At 45.9% G+C, this 22033-nt stretch overlaps 1 protein-coding gene across 1 annotated transcript in view; it reads right to left on the reverse strand.

Moving 5' to 3' along the window:
• Positions 1-308: 308 nt before the first annotated feature.
• The window catches only part of Vps50 (vacuolar protein sorting 50), a 171998-nt gene continuing 150273 nt past the window's right edge, over positions 309-22033 (reverse strand). The window contains exons 25-26 of the mRNA XM_050186790.3: positions 16113-16308; positions 309-501 (exon numbers count right to left, since the gene is read on the reverse strand). Of these exons, the coding sequence (XP_050042747.1) occupies positions 382-501; positions 16113-16308 (316 nt within the window). The 3' untranslated portion in view covers positions 309-381. The remainder of the gene's footprint in view (positions 502-16112; positions 16309-22033) is intronic.

Below are 22033 nucleotides of genomic sequence, written 5' to 3' on the forward strand. Positions count from 1 at the left end.
GGCCAGTATTCCAACAAATGTTAATTATCTAAGGAAAGAGCAGACCTGCCACACATTCTATGGGCTTGCCCTCAGGTGATCTGACAGGGCCACATAACAATTAATGATGAGCAGTGGGAGGTCGTGCTGCTTAGTTCGGCCCCGGAAGACCAACTCTGGGCCGTCCAGCTGGCTGAGGATGCCGCGAGGGCCCAAGGGCCACTGGCCACCGTTTAGGTTAGTGCTTGCACCCGTAAACTGCTAGACACTAAATAAAGTTATTTCGCTCTCTCTGCAAGATCACAAAAGTACCAAAGCTGACCATAAAAGAAAATTGCACGTTTTGATTTTATTGTGAAAGTTGTTAGTAACTGTACAGAGAGAGGCAGAGAACACCCATGGTCACTTTCGGGGTGGTGATGCGGCGATCTCCTCGATGAGATTGAGTAGCCCCTGACGCCCTTTCTTGTTCAGATGGCTGATGCAGTTCACCAGGCCAATCAGCTGCTTGGTCGAATAGTCCTGCAGAGAAATTTTCCCGTGAGGACATTCAGTGGGCACAGCTATGTGGCCTCTAGAACCTTATACATGAGATCTGTAGGTGTAGCTATCCTGCCCTTTTCTAAATGGTGTGTCCTGTGGAAAATGACATCTTTGCCAGAAAGTGACATCAAACTCCGTCTGGGAAAGGATACCTTTTGCTCATGATGCACAAGCAAGCCCCACTTTCATCTGGGAAGATTACTAATGGAGCCATGGCTTGGTCATCCAAGTATTCAGTTTATCAATGTAACTGTGAATAGAAGGGCCATTATAGTTATCCACACAAAAAAAAACTCAGTCTTTCAATGTACATTTTAACCCAAGATTTTAGTTTGAAATTGCTGCCTCTAACCCCTTCACACCAAAACCAACTATCATCTTGACATGGTTTGTGCGATGTCAAAAAGTGCAGGGTTGTGTTGTCTGCCATGCAACATGCTCAAACAATGAGCCCACACTGTCAGACTCTCCTAGCTTGGCACACTCTGGTGCCCAACAGCACAATGAAGGTGCTGCCACTGCAATATGCCCGCAACTATTTTACTCGCAAGATAAACACAGCACAAATACCAGACCTTTATTTCATCACCCATCAATGCTGCCAGACTGCTGTGCGGCTAAAGTGCAATATAAAAAATTACAATACAAATTTTATAATGCACCGAATGCGCTTAAATTTGCCAAGCTTGCAGTGGGACACGAATACTAGTTAGCCATGCATATTCAAATTTTTGGTGTCATGGCCCTTCAACTCTTGTCAGCTGTCAGAGTTTTCAGGGGCAGTGATGGATGTGTGACCTCGTCTTTCGAGGGCAAGGAAGTTGGCTGGCTAGAAAGTGTGTCCTCATAATCTCTCTCTTGATCCACTGAAAAGTTCATACGTTAATATCCTTTCCCATAAGACAAAGCCAGAGTTGAGACTTGAATATTCTTTTCACACCCCTTGTACCTTATATTGCACACTGCCTTCTGTCTTTTTCAAGGTTAGTTCCTAAGCACAAACAGCCCTCCTGAATATCAAGTCAGATGCATGTGGAACAGTGTGAAAGTTGTTTGCTTACAAACGTTCAAGAAATTGACAACAATTTCATCCAGATCGCTGTGCTGTCAGAGACAACAAAAGGCAACCATGAAGTGAGTTTCGAATGTTAAATCATGAAAATCCAGAATGCAATATCAGTCAACACTGTAATCCATTACACATTGTTACAGCTTCATTTTCGTGTTGGGGCAAATAAAGGTAGTTTTTTATGGTGTGGGAAACATGACGAGATAGTTGCTTTGTCCACAAAGATACAGATGTTCCATGTTAGCACCTAACCTTGGTACTTCACAAAAATGGTTTTCTCAAGTTTGTAACACACCAGATGGTCATCTTGAAAAGTGATTCTGTCTCAGAGCTGTCTGTGTTTCAGGAGGACATAAAATATTACGATGACATTGGAAAAGTGGTAAGAATGAACTCGTAGGGTGCCAACTTGCAGGAAAATATATTACAAATTAGTATTTGAATTCTTTATTATTGCATGTGCCATATTGGGAAAGAAACATAAGAAAACAGCACTTAAAACAAAGGCAAAATTTAAAAAAAGCTAAATAATTATCACAATAACCCTGCAACTGAAAGGACTTGTAATAGCAAGTTCAGGTCTCTTCAGCAGAAAACCCAGCATGATGAACAGGGCATAAGGAAGGGATAGAATGTGCACGGTAATGCTGACAGTACATGCTCTTGCTCAATTAATAGCCTTTGTTGCTGTGAGGGTATTGTGGTGCCACCTAGCATGCACTGCGCAAAGGATGGCTGTAGTTTCCATGATTTCAGTTCACACCTTTGAGTATTTTCCTGCCTTTTCCTTCTTTTTCATGGTTAGAGATGTGACACAGATGAGGAAACACACAAAATGGCGTAAAGCAGTGCAAACATGCTATCACAAGTGAAATGCTCTATGATTACGCACCTTGGAGATACCTATGGCAAACAAGGTGCCTAAAGGGACAGTAAAGTGAAAAATAATTTCTTCTGCATCAGTAAATTACCATTCTACAAAACCAAGAACACCACTCCTACAATGATAAGACATTTGGTAAGCCAGAAAAAGTGCAAGAACGAAATACAGGTGGAGACGCCTACTTATGTTCCCGCACCTGGGGCTGCGACGTCTTGGATTTTGATGGCATCTTCTAAGGCCTACTAATTGTATACAGCGGTACAGATTGGCTACATTGTGTTCTAAAGGAACCAAATGTCAAACATGGCAAGTTTCGAAACCTTTATTCAGCCAACGCCGCCTAAATGCGAAAACATACTTTGGAATCCCTGACGTCACGCTGACGTGCCGGCGCTGGTGTTTCGGTGCGAAATTAAAATACTGATACTTGGACCTTCATTTTCTCATCGAATAATCAAACTATTTTTTGAAATGACTGCCTGCAGGGTCCTCAAACAATGCTTCATTAGTCTAAACTGATTTATTGTTTCGCTTTAGTGTCCCTTTAAGACAAAAGACTTCATGAACAATGAAACTTGCTATTGCAAGTAAAATTAGACATCTCATAAACCATTCCCGAATAGTATAATCCAGCATAAATGTCAAACATTAAGTTCTATGTCAAATGATAAAAATTTGCCTGCACACTATCCTTGGTACACCATCAGCAGAAATTCAATACTCAGCAATCACAACTCATTCGACATTACAGTAATTTATTTGAATTTATTTTGAGCTTTACAACCTACTCACATTTATGAAAAACTCATAATCATTATCATCAGCCTATTCTTATACCCACTACAGCAGGAAGGCCTCTCCCAGAAATCTCTGTTACCCCTATCTTGCGCTAGCTAATTCCAAGTTATGCTTGCAAATTTATCTGATTTCATCACACCACCTAATTTTCTGGCGTCCTCTACTGTGCTTCCCTTGCCTTGGCACCCATTCCGTAACTCTAATAGTCCACCGGTTCTCTACCCTACGCACTGCATGGCCTGACCAGCTGCATTCTTCCTCCAAATGTAGACTAGAATAGTATTGGCTACTCCCCTTTGCTTTCTGATCCACACTTTCTGATCCATCTTCCTGTCTCTTAACGTTATGCCTTACACTTTTCACGCAATCACCCACTGCAAGGTCCTTAATGCCTTCTCAAGTTTGTTTGTTAACCTCTAAGTTTCTGCCCCATATGGTAGTACTGCACTGGTAGAATGCAACGATTGCACCCTTTCCTTTTCAAGGATAGCAAGAACTATCAATGAATAATTTTGGCATATTGGAGACATACTAGCAGAGGGCCATACTGGAAGACCTGAATGTGAGCGGTAGCAGCATCAGCACCTTAAAATGTGTTAGTTTAGCTTAAGGGCTCTGAACCAACCCCTCAAACTATGAGCAAAAAACAACACAAGCAAGGTTACTGCATGCTTATGCATTGGGTGTGCAGCATTTTCAAAAGTGTTTACAAAGGTCCACATGCCTCTTGCAAAGGGAACTGACAAGCATGCTTTGATCCACTTTCAGTCTTGGCCTATTGCTTATCGTTTTGGACTATGCTGACATGGCTGACCATCAAGGCCTATCGGTTCTTTCTACAAAAGAACATCCCATCCTTTTTCTTCTCTGAAAACATGACTGGGAGAGCTGCAAATCAGGTGCGCAAGCAGACAGTGATGTCAATTTTCTAATATTTCAATGGCTTTCTTCAGCGCCTAGAAAAAACATGTGACTCGAAAAGAAAAAAGAAATATTACTTGTACTAGAGGTGTGAAAATTGAGCCACTTAGAGAGTTCTTAAGGAAAATTCGAATATGTCATTAGGTTTTGTGTAGCTGCTACAATTCTTCAGTTATGTCCTGCACAATGGCAAAAGACTGATTTTTTGCAGGCACTTTCTTGTATATTAAATTTTCACAAAAAGCATTGTGCTGTAGCTTATTAAGTTCTTTGCAAACTGCAAAGTGCAGATATCTATCCAAACAGCATGCATAATTAGTGGAACTATGCAAAAGAAGATTAGTGTACTTCAACTAATTATTTTCACAATCATCCCATGAGAATAACCTTGTGCACTTACAATTGTGTTATACTAACGAAATTTGGCATAGTTACTATTCAAGATATGATATCTACTTGAAATTGCAATGCCTCTCAGCAGTAGTTGTGAAAGCACAAGGTATACTTCATGGGACTGTGAAAAAAAGTTACTCATGATGTCCCGTTTTTTTTTTTCATAGTTCCAGTAATTGTACATGTTGTTTGGATAGATATTGGCACTTTGCGGTCTACAACAGGCTAAATAAGCTACAGCACAATGTATTTCATGAAAATTATATACACAAGGAAGTGACCGCAAAGATGACTATATTTTGCAGTTCTGTAGGTCATAACGGACAAAAATGTTACAGCTACACTAAAAATAATGACATACTCGAAATCTGCTTGAAGAACTCTATAACTGGCTCAATTTTCAAACCTCTAGTACAAGTAATATACATATATATATATTTTCAAGTAGCATCTTCCCTTAAAGGTAACATGATGAAAACAACATTAGTAGGCGTTTCTCAACATGCTGTGCAACTTCTACAATCACAAGTAGGCCCTAATAGAATTAGTACTTAATATTTTGCATTAATGAACTAACTGTGAGATTTAGTCCGGAATGGAGGCTGATGAATCATCCTTGTGTCCTTCCCAAGCCACCGTTCGATCTTCTGCGCATGACACTCCTCCCGCATAGCTAAACTCAGACACACACCGCCTTGCACCTGACATTAATCTGCTCTTTTCTAACATTCGTAGTGTTGTAAATAAACGTGATGATATATCCTCCCTAATTGATGCATACACTGCCGACATTGTCCCTTTGACAGAGACCTGGCTATCGTCAAAAATATCCAACAAAGAAGCATTCGAATGCCAACAACATTATTGTATCTATCAGTGTGACCGTAGTACTAGGTTACGTGGTGGCATGTTTATTGCAGTGGCTGAGAGGCTCAATTCGTTTCACATTCCTCTTTCTTCCGGTTTAGAAGCAGTCTGCGCTGGAATTAGAATACACCACCGTGATGTTATTTTTTGCAGGCCACCGAGCGCTTCCTCTACGTTTTGCGCTGAACTTCATGACCTGCTTAATACCATCGTAACAAGGTTTCCACACTTACCCATTTTCCTAATGGGGGATTTCAATTACCCCAACATAAACTGGTCCTATCCTGTGCCAACTGTATCCGACTCATCCAGTGATAGAAGGCATTTCTCAATTTCTGTTTTGATTTCCATCTTACTCAGCTGATTACTCAACCAACTTGAAATACAGCAACCAGTGCTAACATCCTCGACTTAGTTTTGACTACCGCTCCCGATCTTGTTAGGTAATCCTTTAAGTATTTTGCCAGGGCTTAGCGATCATTTATTTTTTTCCATTTCTTATTTATTTTTTATTCATTTCCAGCTTAATAAAGAAAACGTCAACCGTCCCAACAGCAAACAAAAATACATTCGAGACTACAGTAAAGCGGACTATGCATCAATGAACACACAACTTGAAGCTTTTGTAGAAGAATACATGCTGGACTTTTGCACTCGGAGTGTTGAAGAGAATTGGTTGTTTTTTAAAAATAAGGTTAATGAATTAGTACAACAATACATACCCCTTTGAGTTGTTCGGTGTAACCATCGATCATCGTGGTTTAATGCATCTCTAAAAATTATCTTGAACAGGAAGAAGCGGCTATTTCGCCAAGCTGTAAAACAGAACACAGCTGATAGCTGGCGTGCATATCAGCAGGTTGCTTCACTGTTTAAAAACACAGTCAAAGAAGCTAAACGCATTTTCTTTTACAATACACTTCCATCTCTGCTGACTGATAATCCTAAAAAATTTTGGAAAATTGTCAAGGGTTCCGAATGTAACACAATATTGTTAACTGATGTAGATGGTGCTGTTGTTCCACAAGAAGAATGTTGTTTTGTACTCAATGAAGTGTATTTTAAATAATTTTTGAATAATATTTTGCCTTGTAGTTTTCTACCTGAATTTGTTAAGATGAATTTTCCTCGGATGGAGCCCTTGTTAATTGATTACAATGGTGTCGTGAACTTGATTCGTCAATTAAAAATTTCGCCACTGTCAGGAATAGACAACATTATGTCCAAGTTTTTGTAAAATACCTAAGTGTACTACTCCATAATCTTGTGCAACATCTTTTCGCAGTATATTCTGTTGTGTTCATTACCAAAGAATTTTAAAGTTGGCAAGGTGGTTCCATTATTTAGGCCTGGCAACGTGCATTCACCATTGAATTACAGGCGAATTTCTTTAACAAGTGTGCCACGCAAAATTCTATAGCATATAATATACTCTAATCTCATCAACTTCCTAGAAACAAATTCATTCTTTTCATCTTGTCAGCATGGGTTCTGTAAATCGTTTTCCTGTGATACTCAACTTACACATGACATCTGTGCCGCATTGGATAATGGATTTCACATTGACACCATCTTCTTAGACTTTTCGAAAGCATTTGATCACGTCTCTCACCAATTACTTTGTCTAAAATTAAATACACTCAACATTGACCGTAATATTATCTCATGGATTGAAAACTTCTTATCCAATACAACACAATTTGTCACTGCTAACAATTTTGACTCTTCGCTTTGTCCTGTCAGTTCAGGGATTCCCCAAGGTTCTGTTCTCGGACCCTTGTATTTTCTCATTTATATTAATGATTTGCCTAACTGCGTAGCGTCCTCCATAAGGTTATTTCCAGATGATTGTGTACTTGATGAACTCTGTACTCGAAGAAGTGGCTTCCTATAAGTGCTTAGGCGTCCTCATAACATCTAATTTTTCCTGGCAAACACACATAAACCACATCACTAACAATGCTAACCGCACGCTTGGTTACCTCCGCTGCAATTTCTCAATGGCCCCCGGTAATTTAAAGCTACTTCTGTACAAAACACTAATACGTCCTAAGCTTGAATATGCCTCTTCCGTCTGGGACCGTGGCTTAGATTACTTAACAAATGCAATAGAATCTATACAAAATCGTAGCGCACGTTTCACTCTTACTAACTATTCTCGGACATCAAGCGTAACATCTATGAAGCTCCCTCTCCTCTCATCCCGTAGGAAGTTAGCAGGCTTATCACTGCTGGACAAAATCTATTACTACAACTTGAAATTAAAAAGTTAACTTTTCTCCGAAGCTGCACGTATATCTCGTACTGACCATCATCATAAATTGAGCGTTCCACATTGTCGCATGAACCTATTCTTTTTATTCATTTATTCCTAAAATTACCAATGAATGGGATAATCTGCCGGCCTCAGTTGTTAACATAACCGATACATCTGCTTTTAGAACTACCGTATTTACTTGCATAATGATCGCATTCGCATAATGATCGCACCCTTGAATTTTGTCGTCAAAATACGCTTTTTTTAATTTCCCGTTTAACTTGCCGCAGCGATATGTCGTGTGCCAAGTCTAGCTAATAATGATCGCGCTTACCATCTGTCGAATGCTACCTGAATGACTCTTCAAGACAAACCAAGCAGTCTGCACACACCAAACATTCTTAAGCAGATGCCCCATTTCATTCCTTTCATAACTTTTCGCACTTCCATTACAAAAAAAAAGCTACAACCAAACTTGTCTTTATTATGTGTAGGCTTTATAATGGTTGTGGTCAACAACAACAACAGCAGCAAAAAAGGTGCCTTTCGATTCTTCTCGTCTGCACTCGTGGGCACGCAACAAATCGCGAGCGGCAATGATAGCAGCCACGTTTACTCTGATACGTTAGAAGTGTACCCTATTCATACGCCGTCGCTTGTAACACAGCTGAGATATTCGCCCACCCTTAGCGGATTGCGCATGTTGTGTGTCCCTTCTTCGTTCGACGTCCTGTTTTTCTGTGCGCAAAAGTTTAATAAGAACCTTAGCGGAAACATGCCAGATTAGGATAGCAGTGAAGACAAATGCTGCAGTTTCCGCAGCATGCCCGCCATGTGTTCCTATGTCACTGGCAGCTTTCTTTTTTTTTTTATTGCGATAAAGACTTGCCCTTAAGGCATAATTCTTGGAGCGTATATGTGTATTATATGTGTGCTGTGAGGCCTGTGTTGTGTATGAATTGAAGCAGTGTTTTGTGGAATCTGTTGTCATGTATCCAGTGGTCATAGCTGGTTGTCATACTGTAGCGGAGGCCGGCTTGCAGTAGGAGACGCGAGCGTTCCGATTGTAAACCCGTACATGTCCATTAGGTGGTATGCATCTGCTTCCACCACAGGAACGGAGCAGTATGGACACGTAGCACCCAGTGGTAAATGCAACCAGTTCCACCTTGAGACAACAGCCGGTGTAAGGGCCACCCCGGCCCGAAGCCTCCTAAGCACAACTTTCTCTGCCCTAGTAAGGTGAAGGGGGAGGGAGCAGACACACGGTGGGATAAGAACGCATGTGTCCTGCCAGAGAACATTTTTACGGGCTCGGAGCGAGTTACGAGGTTGGGGTGGGAGGGGAATAGGTGTAGGATCAGGATTAGGAGGGCAGTGTGCCTGCTGGTCAGCAGCAATGTTGTGAGGGTTCACTGAATGGCCTTGAATCCAGTCTACCTTGATGCAAGTAGCTGTCTTACTATTCATAGTGTGTATTGTCTCGCAGATTTCCATCGCCTTATCAACCTTCTTGAGTTCCTGAATAGCCGCTAAAGAATCAGTGAAGATATCTAGTTGCTTGATGGTAGGCAGCTTAGATGTCGCATCTTGCACAGCGTCGTGGATGGCTTGAAGTTCCATTACTAGAGCGCTGGCTTCCGTAGATAAATAGCGCTGGCAGCTAAGCGCGTCCATTTGTTTCTGTACCCTCAAAATAAACATGGCTACGTTATTGCCGCCAACTTGCCAATATTAATGATATTATTCATTACTGATACAGAAGAAACTGTTTCAATGCATGTAACGTACTCATGAGAAGAAAAAAAAAAATAGTGTTCGGCGCATTCAGCTTGCTCCGCCGGCCGCCATTTTTGTTTTGGTGTCCGGCACTACATACAGCGGCAGCCGCCTATTTGTTGACCTGTTGTCATCCGGCAGCAAATGCGGGATGAAATTTTTTTTTCAGGAAATTTAACTCGCATAATGATCACACCCTTGAATCTGCGTCAATTTTTTCTGACAAAAAATTGCGATCATTATGCGAGTAAATACGGTACTATTGAAGAATACTTTTGTTAATTTGCATTTACTTATGTTTTTTATTATTATGACCTGTCATCTGTACATGCTCTGTATTTTGTTCCGCTCCCTTTTGTAATGCCTTTTGGCCTTGAAGGTACAATAAATAAATAAATAAATAAATAAATAGGCCAACTAATAGTAATTCGATAATAGTGAGTCAATCCGGTGGTATGCGATATGCTTTTGATCTCAATCACCTAGGACAAAACACTTTTCTTTAACCCTTTGAGGGTCAAAGATGTAAATATATGGCGCCCCGAACAAGTCCCAAATGATCGATGCCCCACGTTTACAATGCTGTCTGCATGCTTCAAAACATGGCAATTTTTAAATTCTCTGTGTGGATGCAAGGATTTTTTTTTTTGTTCCAGAGTCTCTTGGTTTTAATTCTACAGTTTATTTACGGCAGCACGTCGCCAACTGCCGGCACACCTGCGTGTGCGTGGCAGTTAGTTTTGGTTTCATCTCGTGGGCTGTTTTCGTTTGTTGCACTGGCAAAAATTGATGTCTATCTGGTTTCTAATCTCTCAAAGGGTTACTGCTAGATGCTTGCTCATTTATTGCTCACAGAAGTGTGATTGATTACATCTGTTCACAGGCGGGCGCTGGTGCTGCCATGCCTGCGCTTATTGTCTTGAGACTCGCAGAAACTGACTGCCCCTCGTCGGCAATAGGAAGGATATCTGCAAGTTTCTGACTCATTTGGCTTTTCTGACGGGCATACAACCATCGAGTTTTCTTGTATGTGCTCACATAAACGGTTCGATTACACTATGGACATGTGTGCTGGTTGCTCTTCTGCAAGTGAGTCGCATAGCGACTCCTTCAATGCGGAATACTGCCCAAGTACTGGCTTGCAATAATGTACAGTTAAACCTTGATATAACGAAGTCGGCAAAATTAGCAATTTGCTTCGTTACGTATATCAAATGTATTGGAATTTGAGCTTTTATGCAATGAGTACAGTCGTCAATCGATTTTGCTTACATGAAAAGAGGTCGCAGAATTTTCCGAATTATCGGGCAATCGAAAAAAGCAAAATTGAATGAGAAAAGAATTCATTTTGAGAAATTTGGGAGTCGGCGACGAATGATACGGTTTCATGCCACGTACTATCAGCGTCAAATAAGATGTGAACAGCGGAGCGAGTGGCCACACTGCGTGATCCCCCTGTAGCGAGATATTTCCACTTCCGTTTTGTCAAACAGCCAAACGCACTCGGCACGCCTACACTGGCCACTGTCTCAGCTGCAAGCAATAACGCACTGTGCAAGTTTTCCAGTTGAAAGAATGGATGTGGCCCACAAGCGGCAAACTGCATGAGCAAATCTATTTCTAACATCTCCAATGATAACGGTACAAACTGCACCAAGCGCACCGCTGTTTGCGTTTCATTTGACACCGATAGCACTTATGGTTTCGGTGAACTATGAAACAATACATGCCGTAAACTGCAAATTTTAGCTTCTGTTCTCTTTTATTTTTTTCTCCCTTTCCAATGTCAGAATGAGAACAGAAGCGAAAATATCTCACATAGGGGGAGCCCACAGTGCGGCCAAACTGGATGTGTGCACTTGTTAATCGTGATGACTGGATGGCACAAACTATACTTTCCGCTTATGCTTGGGCCACGCACTCCACTGTTCACGTTTCGTTTGACGCTGATAGTACGTCGACAATATCTTCACATCGACGGTACGAATTAAGCGAAGCCAGCCACGTTTTCACGTGCACTCCACCCCCACAACTGATAGCGTCGCCTGCACAGGGACGACACTATCAGGAAAAGCGCCGGCAACGAGGAAGGAATGCTTCGTGTGCCTCTCGCTCCAATGGATCACCGAAACTCACAATTATGCAACCTCCAATACTAAACGCGCTGTAAGGCAGCTAACTTGGTGCTACGTCGTCTTGGCACGCCCACTCTTTGCACACGCGGCAGATTACCTCTAAAGGAAGGCACACAGGTGCGTATGCGTTCAGCCGCGCTTACAGCCGTGCGCAGCCACAGCCGAGACGCGCACCAGCTTACCCCCGACCCCTTGCGCACTCTTGATTGTGTTAACGCATCCCTCGTGAAGCCATCAGCTTTCTTGTCTTACCCTCGCACACTTTCACTAGCACCTAAAGCACACAGTGCGCGGGGCACGATAGGATCTTATTGCATTTAGACTTTATATGGAACATGATGCGGCTCCACTTCCGCGGCTGCATTTGAGAGGTGCGTTTGCAAGCAGCTGCTTGCAATTCAATCATTTGAGCATCTGCGTCAGCGGAAGCTTCCATTTATTGTCCCGGCATTCCTTCACAGCGGCAGTGAAATTTCGTCATATGGAAATTGTATCAAGACACACTTCGTTGTACTGAGGTTCTAAATACATGGTGTTCTATGGACAAGAGGTGATGAAAAGTTAAATACTTCGTTATATTGAGAATTTTGTAATAAGGAAGTTTGTATCGAGGTTTAACTGTATACCCATTCTAGTGTATCTACTTTTTTGTTCTTATCATAAGTATTTATGCAAGCCAATCTGTATTCATGAATAAACAATGCACATTACCTATGCAAAATATTCTTGTCACTTTATGGTCACTTAAAAAAATCGCGGTAAACTTTTTTTCAAATAGGTTACCCTGAAGTATTTAAATCTGCAATAAGAAAATCTTCTCTGAGGGGTCGCATTTAGCAAAAAGAATTTACCCTTAAAGCGTTCTAGTTAATTGAAACATCCTGCACACTGCCTCTGTGTTGATGCGTGTTTCAACTTGGATAAAGCTAACTAAAGAACACCAACAAGCTCAGCTAACTTCCTTTGTGACCACCTGACAACTGGCAGCCTGTGAGATTCAAATGAGACACAGGAAGATGGAGACGAAGGAATCAACAGCGGTTGAACAACTGACAGTGGTTAACAACTGATATGTCAGTACAATGGCTAGAGCCAATGTATTGACATATCACTACTTGTTGCTGGGCTAGTTTCATACTTATTAGGATGTGTTAAGGTGCGAAAAAAAGCGAAATAACAAAGACAGGAAGGACTTCCTTCTTATCCTTGTATTTCAGTTTGGTTCACGTCTTAGCTGGTCATAATAATGTTTTGACAAGTGGATTTGCCTTCACCAGGAACATAAGGCCCAGGCTGAAATGTTGGCTCCAACCACTGGGCCTCTTCAATTTTCCAATTCTGGCTACCCGTGGACTGCCACAGCCAGCTAGAGTGCCTTCGTTTTTCTCATGTTGCTCCGCCCACAGCGCCACGCAATTCTGCCGGGCGTTTGTTTTACTTGCACTGGACGGTTGTGGCTACCCGTGGGCTGCCAGAACTAGCGAGAAGGATTTTTGGTCTGGCTGCTCTCTGGAAGTTCTCTGGCTAGTAGACTAAAAGAGGTGATGGGCGGTCGGCACCATCTTTGTGGGGACTTGACAAATTGCAAAGCGGGTGCTTGAGGACTTAAATTTACCTCGCTCAGCCAAATGGCTACAGTCATCATCAGATTTCCTTACTTCTAGCGTTATCTTCTTAGGCTTTAATGCACCCTTCTACATTGCGAGACGGTGTGATACGAGTGGCGGTGAACCATTTGAAGCTTTTGTGTGTCTGTGTCCCGTGAAGGCTTCTTCCAGGTGGTGAACAGCGCGCTGCGCTCTCACACGTGCATGTTATCTGCATCATGTTCCGCGCAAGTTGTATGCGCTCATTCACCAACATTGCGGTACATTTTCATTTCATCGTTCTCTGGTGGTGTTTCTTTTCACATATCTTGCTTATGTATGCGGTGATATCTCTTTTCTGCACCTAGCGAAGGCGTTGCAGCTAGCTCAGCCGTGTTCGTTTCGTCTCTACATCGTATGCTTGGGTGGCAGCTCGAAACCGATATATGTGTTCGAACTTCAGGCCATTGATGTTAAGAATGCACTGGTTGAGTAATAGGTACACGTTCTTAGGAACACATACATTAGCTTATTGCTCTCATAATCATGACCAATATTGTGAAACATTTTGCTGGTCACAGGCGGCATGTATTTTCAAGCGTCAGCCGTATCTCTCGCTCCTTAGGGTCAAAATGAGCAGCACAATCAGCTGAAGCAAACTTTCTAAAATCGAAGCCTAAGCAGGTCGGCACGAAAATTTATGTGCATAAGACGCACCTGATATCCTACTTTTTCATGTCTTGTCAAGTGATGACACAACGCCAACTCATCAATGTCGCCCACCGTGATCGCTGTGAGCACGGATCCTCGAGTGATCGCTTTCGGTGATACAATCACTTTTAGGAGCGATTTTGCGTCTTGGCATTGGATGCGTCGGAGGCTGTCTGTTCCATTGTGCAAGGTAAGGTTGGCGGAGTGCGTGTCCTGTGCTGAGTTGCGGTAAATCTTGCGAAAGTGATTGTACCCATGAATGCAGCTGTATATCTTTTCAAGCTGGCAACACAAAAATAGGCAGAATACGACGAGCGCACACCAGTCTCGCCAGGCGCTGCCATGCTGGTAGCATGTTTACATATGGCCAGATGTCCCGGCGTTCTATTTTGCAAGCTTCGGCCAGCTTCGGTGTGTCTTGGGACCCCAGCCCACGTGACTTCCTATCAGGACCGGAACTAGCTGGCTGCCAGTGGGCTGCCAGAACTCCAAAAATCAAAGAGTCCCATTATTGATTAGTTTGTGAGATGTACCACCAGGTCTCAAGTGACTGTGTTAGTGGCTTCTAATAAGTTGCATCCACTGTGAAAGATACTTGGGTTCAGGAACAAGTGGCTGTCTAAACTCTAGAAAAGGAGGCAAGCTGAAAGCAGGCTTCATAGCAGGTGATGCTCAAGCAGTACTGCAACAAATTCATAAACAAGGTCCACATTTGTAAAAAAAATGGACATAATACAGGCAAAAAGAGCACATGACTATGTTGACCTTTCTATCTCTTGGCACACTGAACAACAATCTTTGCCACGAAAGTTTTGAAAACTTATCCCGGCCTGTTAATCTTACTTTCTGAGGAAACCTATGCCAGCAGAAGTTGTTGATTTTTTTCTTTTTTTATTCATTCCTTTTTTGCCAGCACGCAATGTGACGGCAGCAACACTGCATCTTCATAACATCACACTTTGCAGACTGCCCACGTGACGGATTTTTTTGAAGCCATTGCTGAAGCAGACAACTGTCACCAGCTCCCCAACGAAAACCTAGCAAATAATAATTCACAATTTTACAAGGATGCCATGTAAATAGAATTTCAGGTGTCACCGGCCATCAGGTTCAGTGTCATTAGCAGTGCAACAAATGATGCCAAGGTGTTGCAGAGAGGCTTTGGGCATAAAGCACTGATTCTCTTGCCACTCTCTTTTTCGATGAGCATTACAGGAAATTTGAGGGCGCAAGCTGGAATCGAATGGACCAGGAAAGGGGTTATTGGAGATCACAGGCAGAGGCCTTCAGCACAATGCATTGATAGGCTAGTTGGTGTGAATCCATAATTACATTGTTTGGCGCAATACAACGGACACAAGAAAGACGACCAGGACAAGGCGCTACTCTCAACTGACATCGTTTTATTGCGTCACTCCTTTATAGACAGCAGAATCTAGAGGAACATGCACAGTGAGCACCATGTGCAGGAACCACCAACATCTGATCACAAGAGCGCACTCATGCGACAGAATCCAAGAAACCATATTCAGCACTGTACAAAGTTTAAGAAGGCACACTAATGAACTGTGACCCCAATGACTGTATGAAGGAAGCTTCAGATAACTCTCGGGCGGTGATATCACGGCTCTTTTTCGAAATCGTAGTATCACGAAACATGGCTTTGCACTTGCAACATTGTAAAATATGCAATTGCAAAGCCATGTTTCGTGATACTACGATTTCGAAAAAGAGCCGTGATATCCCCTCCCGAGAGTTATCTGAAGCTTCCTTCATACAGTCATTGGGGTCACAGTTCATTAGTGTGCCTTCTTAAACCTTGTACAGTGCTGAATATGGTTTCTTGGATTCTGTCGCATGAGTGCGCTCTTGTGATCACATGTTGGTGGTTCCTGCACATGGTGCTCACTGCGCATGTTCCTCTAGATTCTGCTGTCTATAAAGGAGTGACGCAATAAAACGATGTCAGCTGAGAGTAGTGCCTTGTCCTGTCGTCTTTCTTGTGTCCATTGATTTGCGCTAAAGAATGTAATTATGGAGAGGCCTTCATTCTGCAGTGGACATAAATAAGCTGGTGATGATGATGAAATCTACAATACATTTCCAGGACATAGAGAGCGCAGCATGACACCACTTATCTCGGAACCTTGTTCACGTCGAACCAGTCCTGCTAAAGCAGACAAGCACGCACCTTGGAGTGGGCGACGATCCAGTCACGCAGGCTGCGCTCCATGAGGTAGTAGGCCTTGATGTATGCCTCGACCAGCTCCTTGTCTGGCAGGGGCTGGCGTTGCTCGCGCAGCTTCTCCACTTTGCTTACAAACTGCTGGTGGTCCAGCTGCATCTGTGCACGGCCCTCCGGGGTGCAGCGTTTTGCCTGGGAGAAGCTGCACAACAAGCCACAACACAGGGCTGCTTGTTGGGGCAGGTTCTCCCACCTAATAATAATAATAATAATAATAATAAAAATAATAATAATAATAATAATAGTGTAGCAAAGAAGACTGGCGCGCTCTATGGACGCACTATCATCATCGGCCCGCCGACGAAGAGGGGCTCGCGCTCTCGGTGTCCGACGCTCGACTGAGACGGTCGCGTTCCTGACTGCTCAATAAACCGCATTACATAGTTGGTGGAGGTGCGGGGTAGTACTTCCCCAACCACCCTGGAACTACGTAATCGGACTCTGCCAGCCATCATGCCTGACGACGCCAGCCAAACAACACCTCCGGCATCGCCAACATTGATTTGTCCTGGCTCAGTGCGTCAACGCGATCCTCCGATCTTCAGCAGTTCTGACGAATACGACGTAGAAGATTGGCTCTCGACATATGAGTGGGTGAGTGCCCACAATAAGTGGGACGACGCTGCGAAGCTCAGTTACGTGAACTTCTATCTCACGGGGGTCGGTAGCGTGTGGTATCACAACCATGAATCCAACCTCAGCACCTGGCCAGATTTCAAGGCGCGCATTAAGCAAGTCTTTGGTCGCCCAGAGGTGTGGAAGCTCCGTGCCGAGAGCGCTTGCACAGCCGTTCCCAACAACCCGGTGAAAACTTCACCAAGTACATAGAAGACGTTGTGGGCCTTTGCAAGCGCGTCGATCCATCGATGACTGAGTCTGGCAAGATCCGTCACGTAATGGAGGGCATCGAAGACGACGCATTCCAAATGCTCCTCTCGAAAAGCCAGCGGACCGTGGTCGAAGTCGCTGAACTTTGTCAAAGCTACGATGAACTTGGGAGGCAACGTCTACTCACTCGACGTGCTTCGGTCCCCGATACTTCAATTGCAAGTTTAGCCGCTGTGACTAAAAAAGACCATCTACTCGGCGAAATCAAGGAATTTATACGCTCTGAAGTCACCCGCCAGTTATCCCTACTCACCGCCGTCCCAGGGCCTATGCCGACCTTGGCTCCTACGCTGCGTCAGATGCTTCAAGAACAAGTGTCCGAAGCTATTCAGTCCCCTCGTGCAGCGCCACCATTGCCTGTACCTCTAAGCTACGCCGATGTTGCAGCATGACCACCTCCATAGACTTTTTCAGCACCACCGTTTGCTGCACCGCCACGTCCAATCCCTCCAGTGTACACCACCAGATCACCAGCCACCCTGGCGTACACCCGACAATCGCCCCGTGTGCTTCTTCTGTGGAATCCCTGGTCACGTGGCAAGGCACTGTCGCCATTGCTTATGGCTTCAAGCTAATGACCAACCAGTCCGCTCCCACGCTTCGGCAGCTTCGTCCTTCACGCCACCAAATGACTCGCACTTGCCGTCTACGAGCAACATCATTCCTTCTGCCCGTGATCAAAGCTCGCCATCCCCTCGTCGCCGCTCACTTTCCCCCATGCGGCGGCGTCTGGCCCCATTGGAGCAGGAAAACTAGCTACCGCAGTTCAAGAGGCGAGAACTGTGTTCCAGTCGAACCACACAAAGCCTCGCCCTCTTCCGATGAACAAGATCGAAGTATCTGTAGAAGGAGTCGTCACACTGGCATTAGTCGACACAGGCGCCGCTGTTTCAGTAGTTACGGAAGAACTTTGCCGTAAGCTTCGAAAAGTAATGACACCCTTATCTGCGCTGTCACTCCGGACAGCAAGTTCACAGTGCATTACCCCTGTTGCCGCATGTACCGCCCGCATCGTCATTCAAGGATACACGTATGCAGTCGAGTTCGTCGTCCTCTGATCCTGTTCATACGACGTCATCTTGGGGTGGGACTTCCTTTCCCATCATCAGGCCATCATTGATTGTTCTCGCACCGAAGTTGAATTTTCTCCACTTCCCGATACCCATTTACATGACTTTGACAATTTTGGCGACAAACTGGCCGTTACAGAAGACACCATGATCCCTCCGCACTCTTCTGTGATTGCGAATGCCTGCTCTACTTTCACCATTGACACTACTGCCCTGTTTGTCCCATCGGACGCTTTTGTTCGCCGACGGTGTTCCCTTCTCTTCGCTGTCCTAACTGTCAGCGGTGGCTGCACGCGACTGCTCGTTTCCAACACTAAGGCCACGCCCCTCGTCTTACGTTGTGGCGAGTGCCTTGGATGTCTTCAGCCTGCCGATTCAGTGACCATCTTTGATGCACCTCTTGACAAGAACTGTTCAGACGTGAACTCGTTGACTTATAGCTTGCCTTGTTCCCAGCCTACGCAAGACGTCTTCAATAGCTCAGTCGATGCCCTCCTGAGCCCTACGCAGCATCTCAGCCTTCTACGGAAATATCAATCTACGTTCGACTGTAACCAAGCCCCACTAGGCTGCACATCGACTGTACGTCACGAGATCGACACTAGCATCCACGCACCACTGCGCCAGAGGCATTATCATGTATCACCCGTGGAGCGCCGTGTCATTGAAAATCAAGTAAGTGAAATGCTTGAGCGTGGAGTGGTTCAACCCTCTAATAGTCCCTGGGCGTCGCCTGTAGTCCTGGTTAAGAAAAAAGATGGCTCAATTTGATTTTGCGTAGACTACCGCCGTCTTAATAACATAACTCGCAGAGACGTCTACCCTCTACCGTGCATCGATGAAGCTTGTGGGGATGCGCGACTCTCACGCATCCCCTGATATGCTGTTTTCCCGCACGGCTCGCGTGGCCTGGCGCCCGCGGCGCTCGGAGTGGTACAGGCGCGGTGCGAGAGATGGCGCGACCGTCGTGCCGCGGCGGGGTTACTCGGGCGCCGAGGGACAAGGCGGTGTCTCTTCCCCGGCGGGCCGGCGAACAGCGTGGACATTCCGCGCGCGCTGCGACCATGCTTCTGCGAGACCGCCTCGCGTGGCCGCCTTCGAACGCGCGACCGTTGGCGTGACCGAATACGCGAACGACCAGGCGTTGGGATCCAGCATGGGGCGAACATATTCGCTCGCAATGCGGTCGCGGTAAGTCGGACTTCTAGATTTGTCGCGCGCCCATCGGCATGTTTTGGGGATAGCAACTCGGCTAGCCGGCATTGATCTATGAAAGGTGCAATAAATGCCCTTGTGATTGTTTGCACTACTGTGTTGTCGTTCCTTTGTCCCAAGAGTACGGAGGAGAACCCCGTATCTCCCACATCTGGCTGCCCAACGTGGACCTCTTGGGGCATCGGACGATAATTTTAAGTGTTGCTTCGTTCAAGACCTTTGTTTGAACCAAAGCGTAGGCCTAGCGTGGATTTTGATCGCTAGCGTCGGCGGTGTGCTTTCTTGAGCGAGGCGGCGGTGGCTGTAGTGTGTTTGAACATGTCAACATGCTAAGCCTTTTCGCAAGTTTTTCTTTAATGGCATTCGTTGGTACGAGAGCCACGTGGTCTGCATCCTGGGAGAGCGAGGCTGAGCGCCCGCGGAGCAGTGGCAAGCCTGAAGCGAGTGAGTACGGAAGCCTCGTGGGTGGTCCGAATTTCTTATGTAAATAGCTTCTCCTATCTCTTTGACTCTGATGAAGTCGCGGCTCTGGGAGCGGGGTGGCCGCGGGCCACGGGTGCCACTACGGGCTGACTGGTATTGCGGCCTGGCACCGGGCGCTCCGACACCGTCTGGGACAGTGGGCGCCGTCAACTCGGATGCTGTGTGCACCGAGCGGAGTAGGACCACCTAACAGAGCTGACGTCTCCTCGCGGCTGCCTGTTTTGCGCCCATTTTGGGTGTTGTTTTTGGATGCCGGTTGTTGTCAGAGTAGCGACGCTTTAGGCCTAAGGCTTTACGAAGCTGCCTGTCGCACGTGGAGGGACACAACCTGGTGGACCGTGGCGTTGAGGCGTTGCAATTTGCTTCCCTCATTCTATTTAGCCTCGCACGAATTGAAATTACTCGTTCGGCTCAAGGAAGCGAGCTTCATTCACTTGAACTTAGCATCTGAGTAGCTGCCCGATCTTTTGCTAGCCGAGTTGAACATCGTACCACGTGGGCGATGCGCATGCAGAATTCCTCTCCCTTGCACTACTGTAGTGTTTGCCGAGTGTGTTGAGTCTACGCAGCGTCATTGGAGTCACCCCGGGCGATGGTGATGCTGTGGCCAGTTCGGCGCAGCGACTTCGGCAGCCTCCTGCATCCAGCTCACAACCCTCGGCGGCGGACAAAGGAGCCAGCGGTCACCGACAGCTACGGCGGCTCTTGCCAGCAGGGCGCGTCGGCGCGAGCGACGCTTGCTCGTACCGACTACTGCGTCGTCGTCTCCGGAGTCCTGGCCTGGGATCGTGCCGTCGAGTCGGAAAGCTGCTGCTGTGACCGGCGGACGCCAGCGGTGTACCCAAGGACAGTCGGCTCGCATGCTATGGACAGCGTGGACATTTCCTCGGAGCGGCCACTGTTGCATGTACCACATTGTTCGCGAAGCACGTGTTGATGTTAGACTGTGTGAAATGTTTCGCCGGAATATGTAGTGATTTAAGGTTGGGGGGATGTGGGGATGCGCGACTCTCACGCATCCCCTGATATGCTGTTTTCCCGCACGGCTCGCGTGGCCTGGCGCCCGCGGCGCTCGGAGTGGTACAGGCGCGGTGCGAGAGATGGCGCGACCGTCGTGCCGCGGCGGGGTTACTCGGGCGCCGAGGGACAAGGCGGTGTCTCTTCCCCGGCGGGCCGGCGAACAGCGTGGACATTCCGCGCGCGCTGCGACCATGCTTCTGCGAGACCGCCTCGCGTGGCCGCCTTCGAACGCACGACCGTTGGCGTGACCGAACACGCGAACGACCAGGCGTTGGGATCCAGCATGGGGCGAACATATTCGCTCGCAATGCGGTCGCGGTAAGTCGGACTTCTAGATTTGTCGCGCGCCCATCGGCATGTTTTGGGGATAGCAACTCGGCTAGCCGGCATTGATCTATGAAAGGTGCAATAAATGCCTTTGTGATTGTTTGCACTACTGTGTTGTCGTTCCTTTGTCCCAAGAGTACGGAGGAGAACCCCGTATCTCCCACAAGCTCTGGATTGTTTGCAAGGCGCAGAGTATTTTTCTTCGCTCGATTTACGCTCAGGCTATTGGCAAGTGCCTATGAATCCTGCCGATCGCCCGAAGATCGCCTTCGTGATCCCAGACGGTCTATATGAATTCAACGTTATGTCGTTTGGGCTTTGCAACGCCCCTGCTACATTCGAACGAATGATGGACAATCTCTTTCGTGGGCTAAAATGGAAGACATGCCTATGTTACCTTGACGATGTCGTCGTCTTTTCCCCAGATTTTCCCACACATCTGTACCATCTCGAGCAAGTCCTGCAGTGCATCACCGAGGCAGGCCTCCAGCTCAACTTGAAGAAATGTCGCTTTGGAGCCAAGCAGCTTGCAATACTTGGACACGTCGTATCGAAAGATGGCATACTACCTGATGCTTCCAAACTTCGCACCGTCGCTGAATTCCCGAAACCCACGTCCCTGAAAGAACTTCGGAGCTTTATCGGGCTTTGCTCCTACTTTCGTCGTTTTATCCGGAATTTCGCTTCTATCATTGCTCCCTTGACTCAGCTGCTTCGCGGCAACACACGACTTTCTACTTGGGCCACAGCTTGCGACGATGCTTTTGAAACAATGCGGCGTTTGCTCACTTCGCCTCCCGTACTGCGCCATTTCGACCCCACAGAAGTCCACACCGACGCCAGCGGCGTAGGACTTGGTGCCGT

The sequence above is a fragment of the Dermacentor andersoni genome, chromosome 2, assembly GCF_023375885.2.
Source record: "Dermacentor andersoni chromosome 2, qqDerAnde1_hic_scaffold, whole genome shotgun sequence".
Lineage (NCBI taxonomy): Eukaryota > Metazoa > Arthropoda > Arachnida > Ixodida > Ixodidae > Dermacentor > Dermacentor andersoni.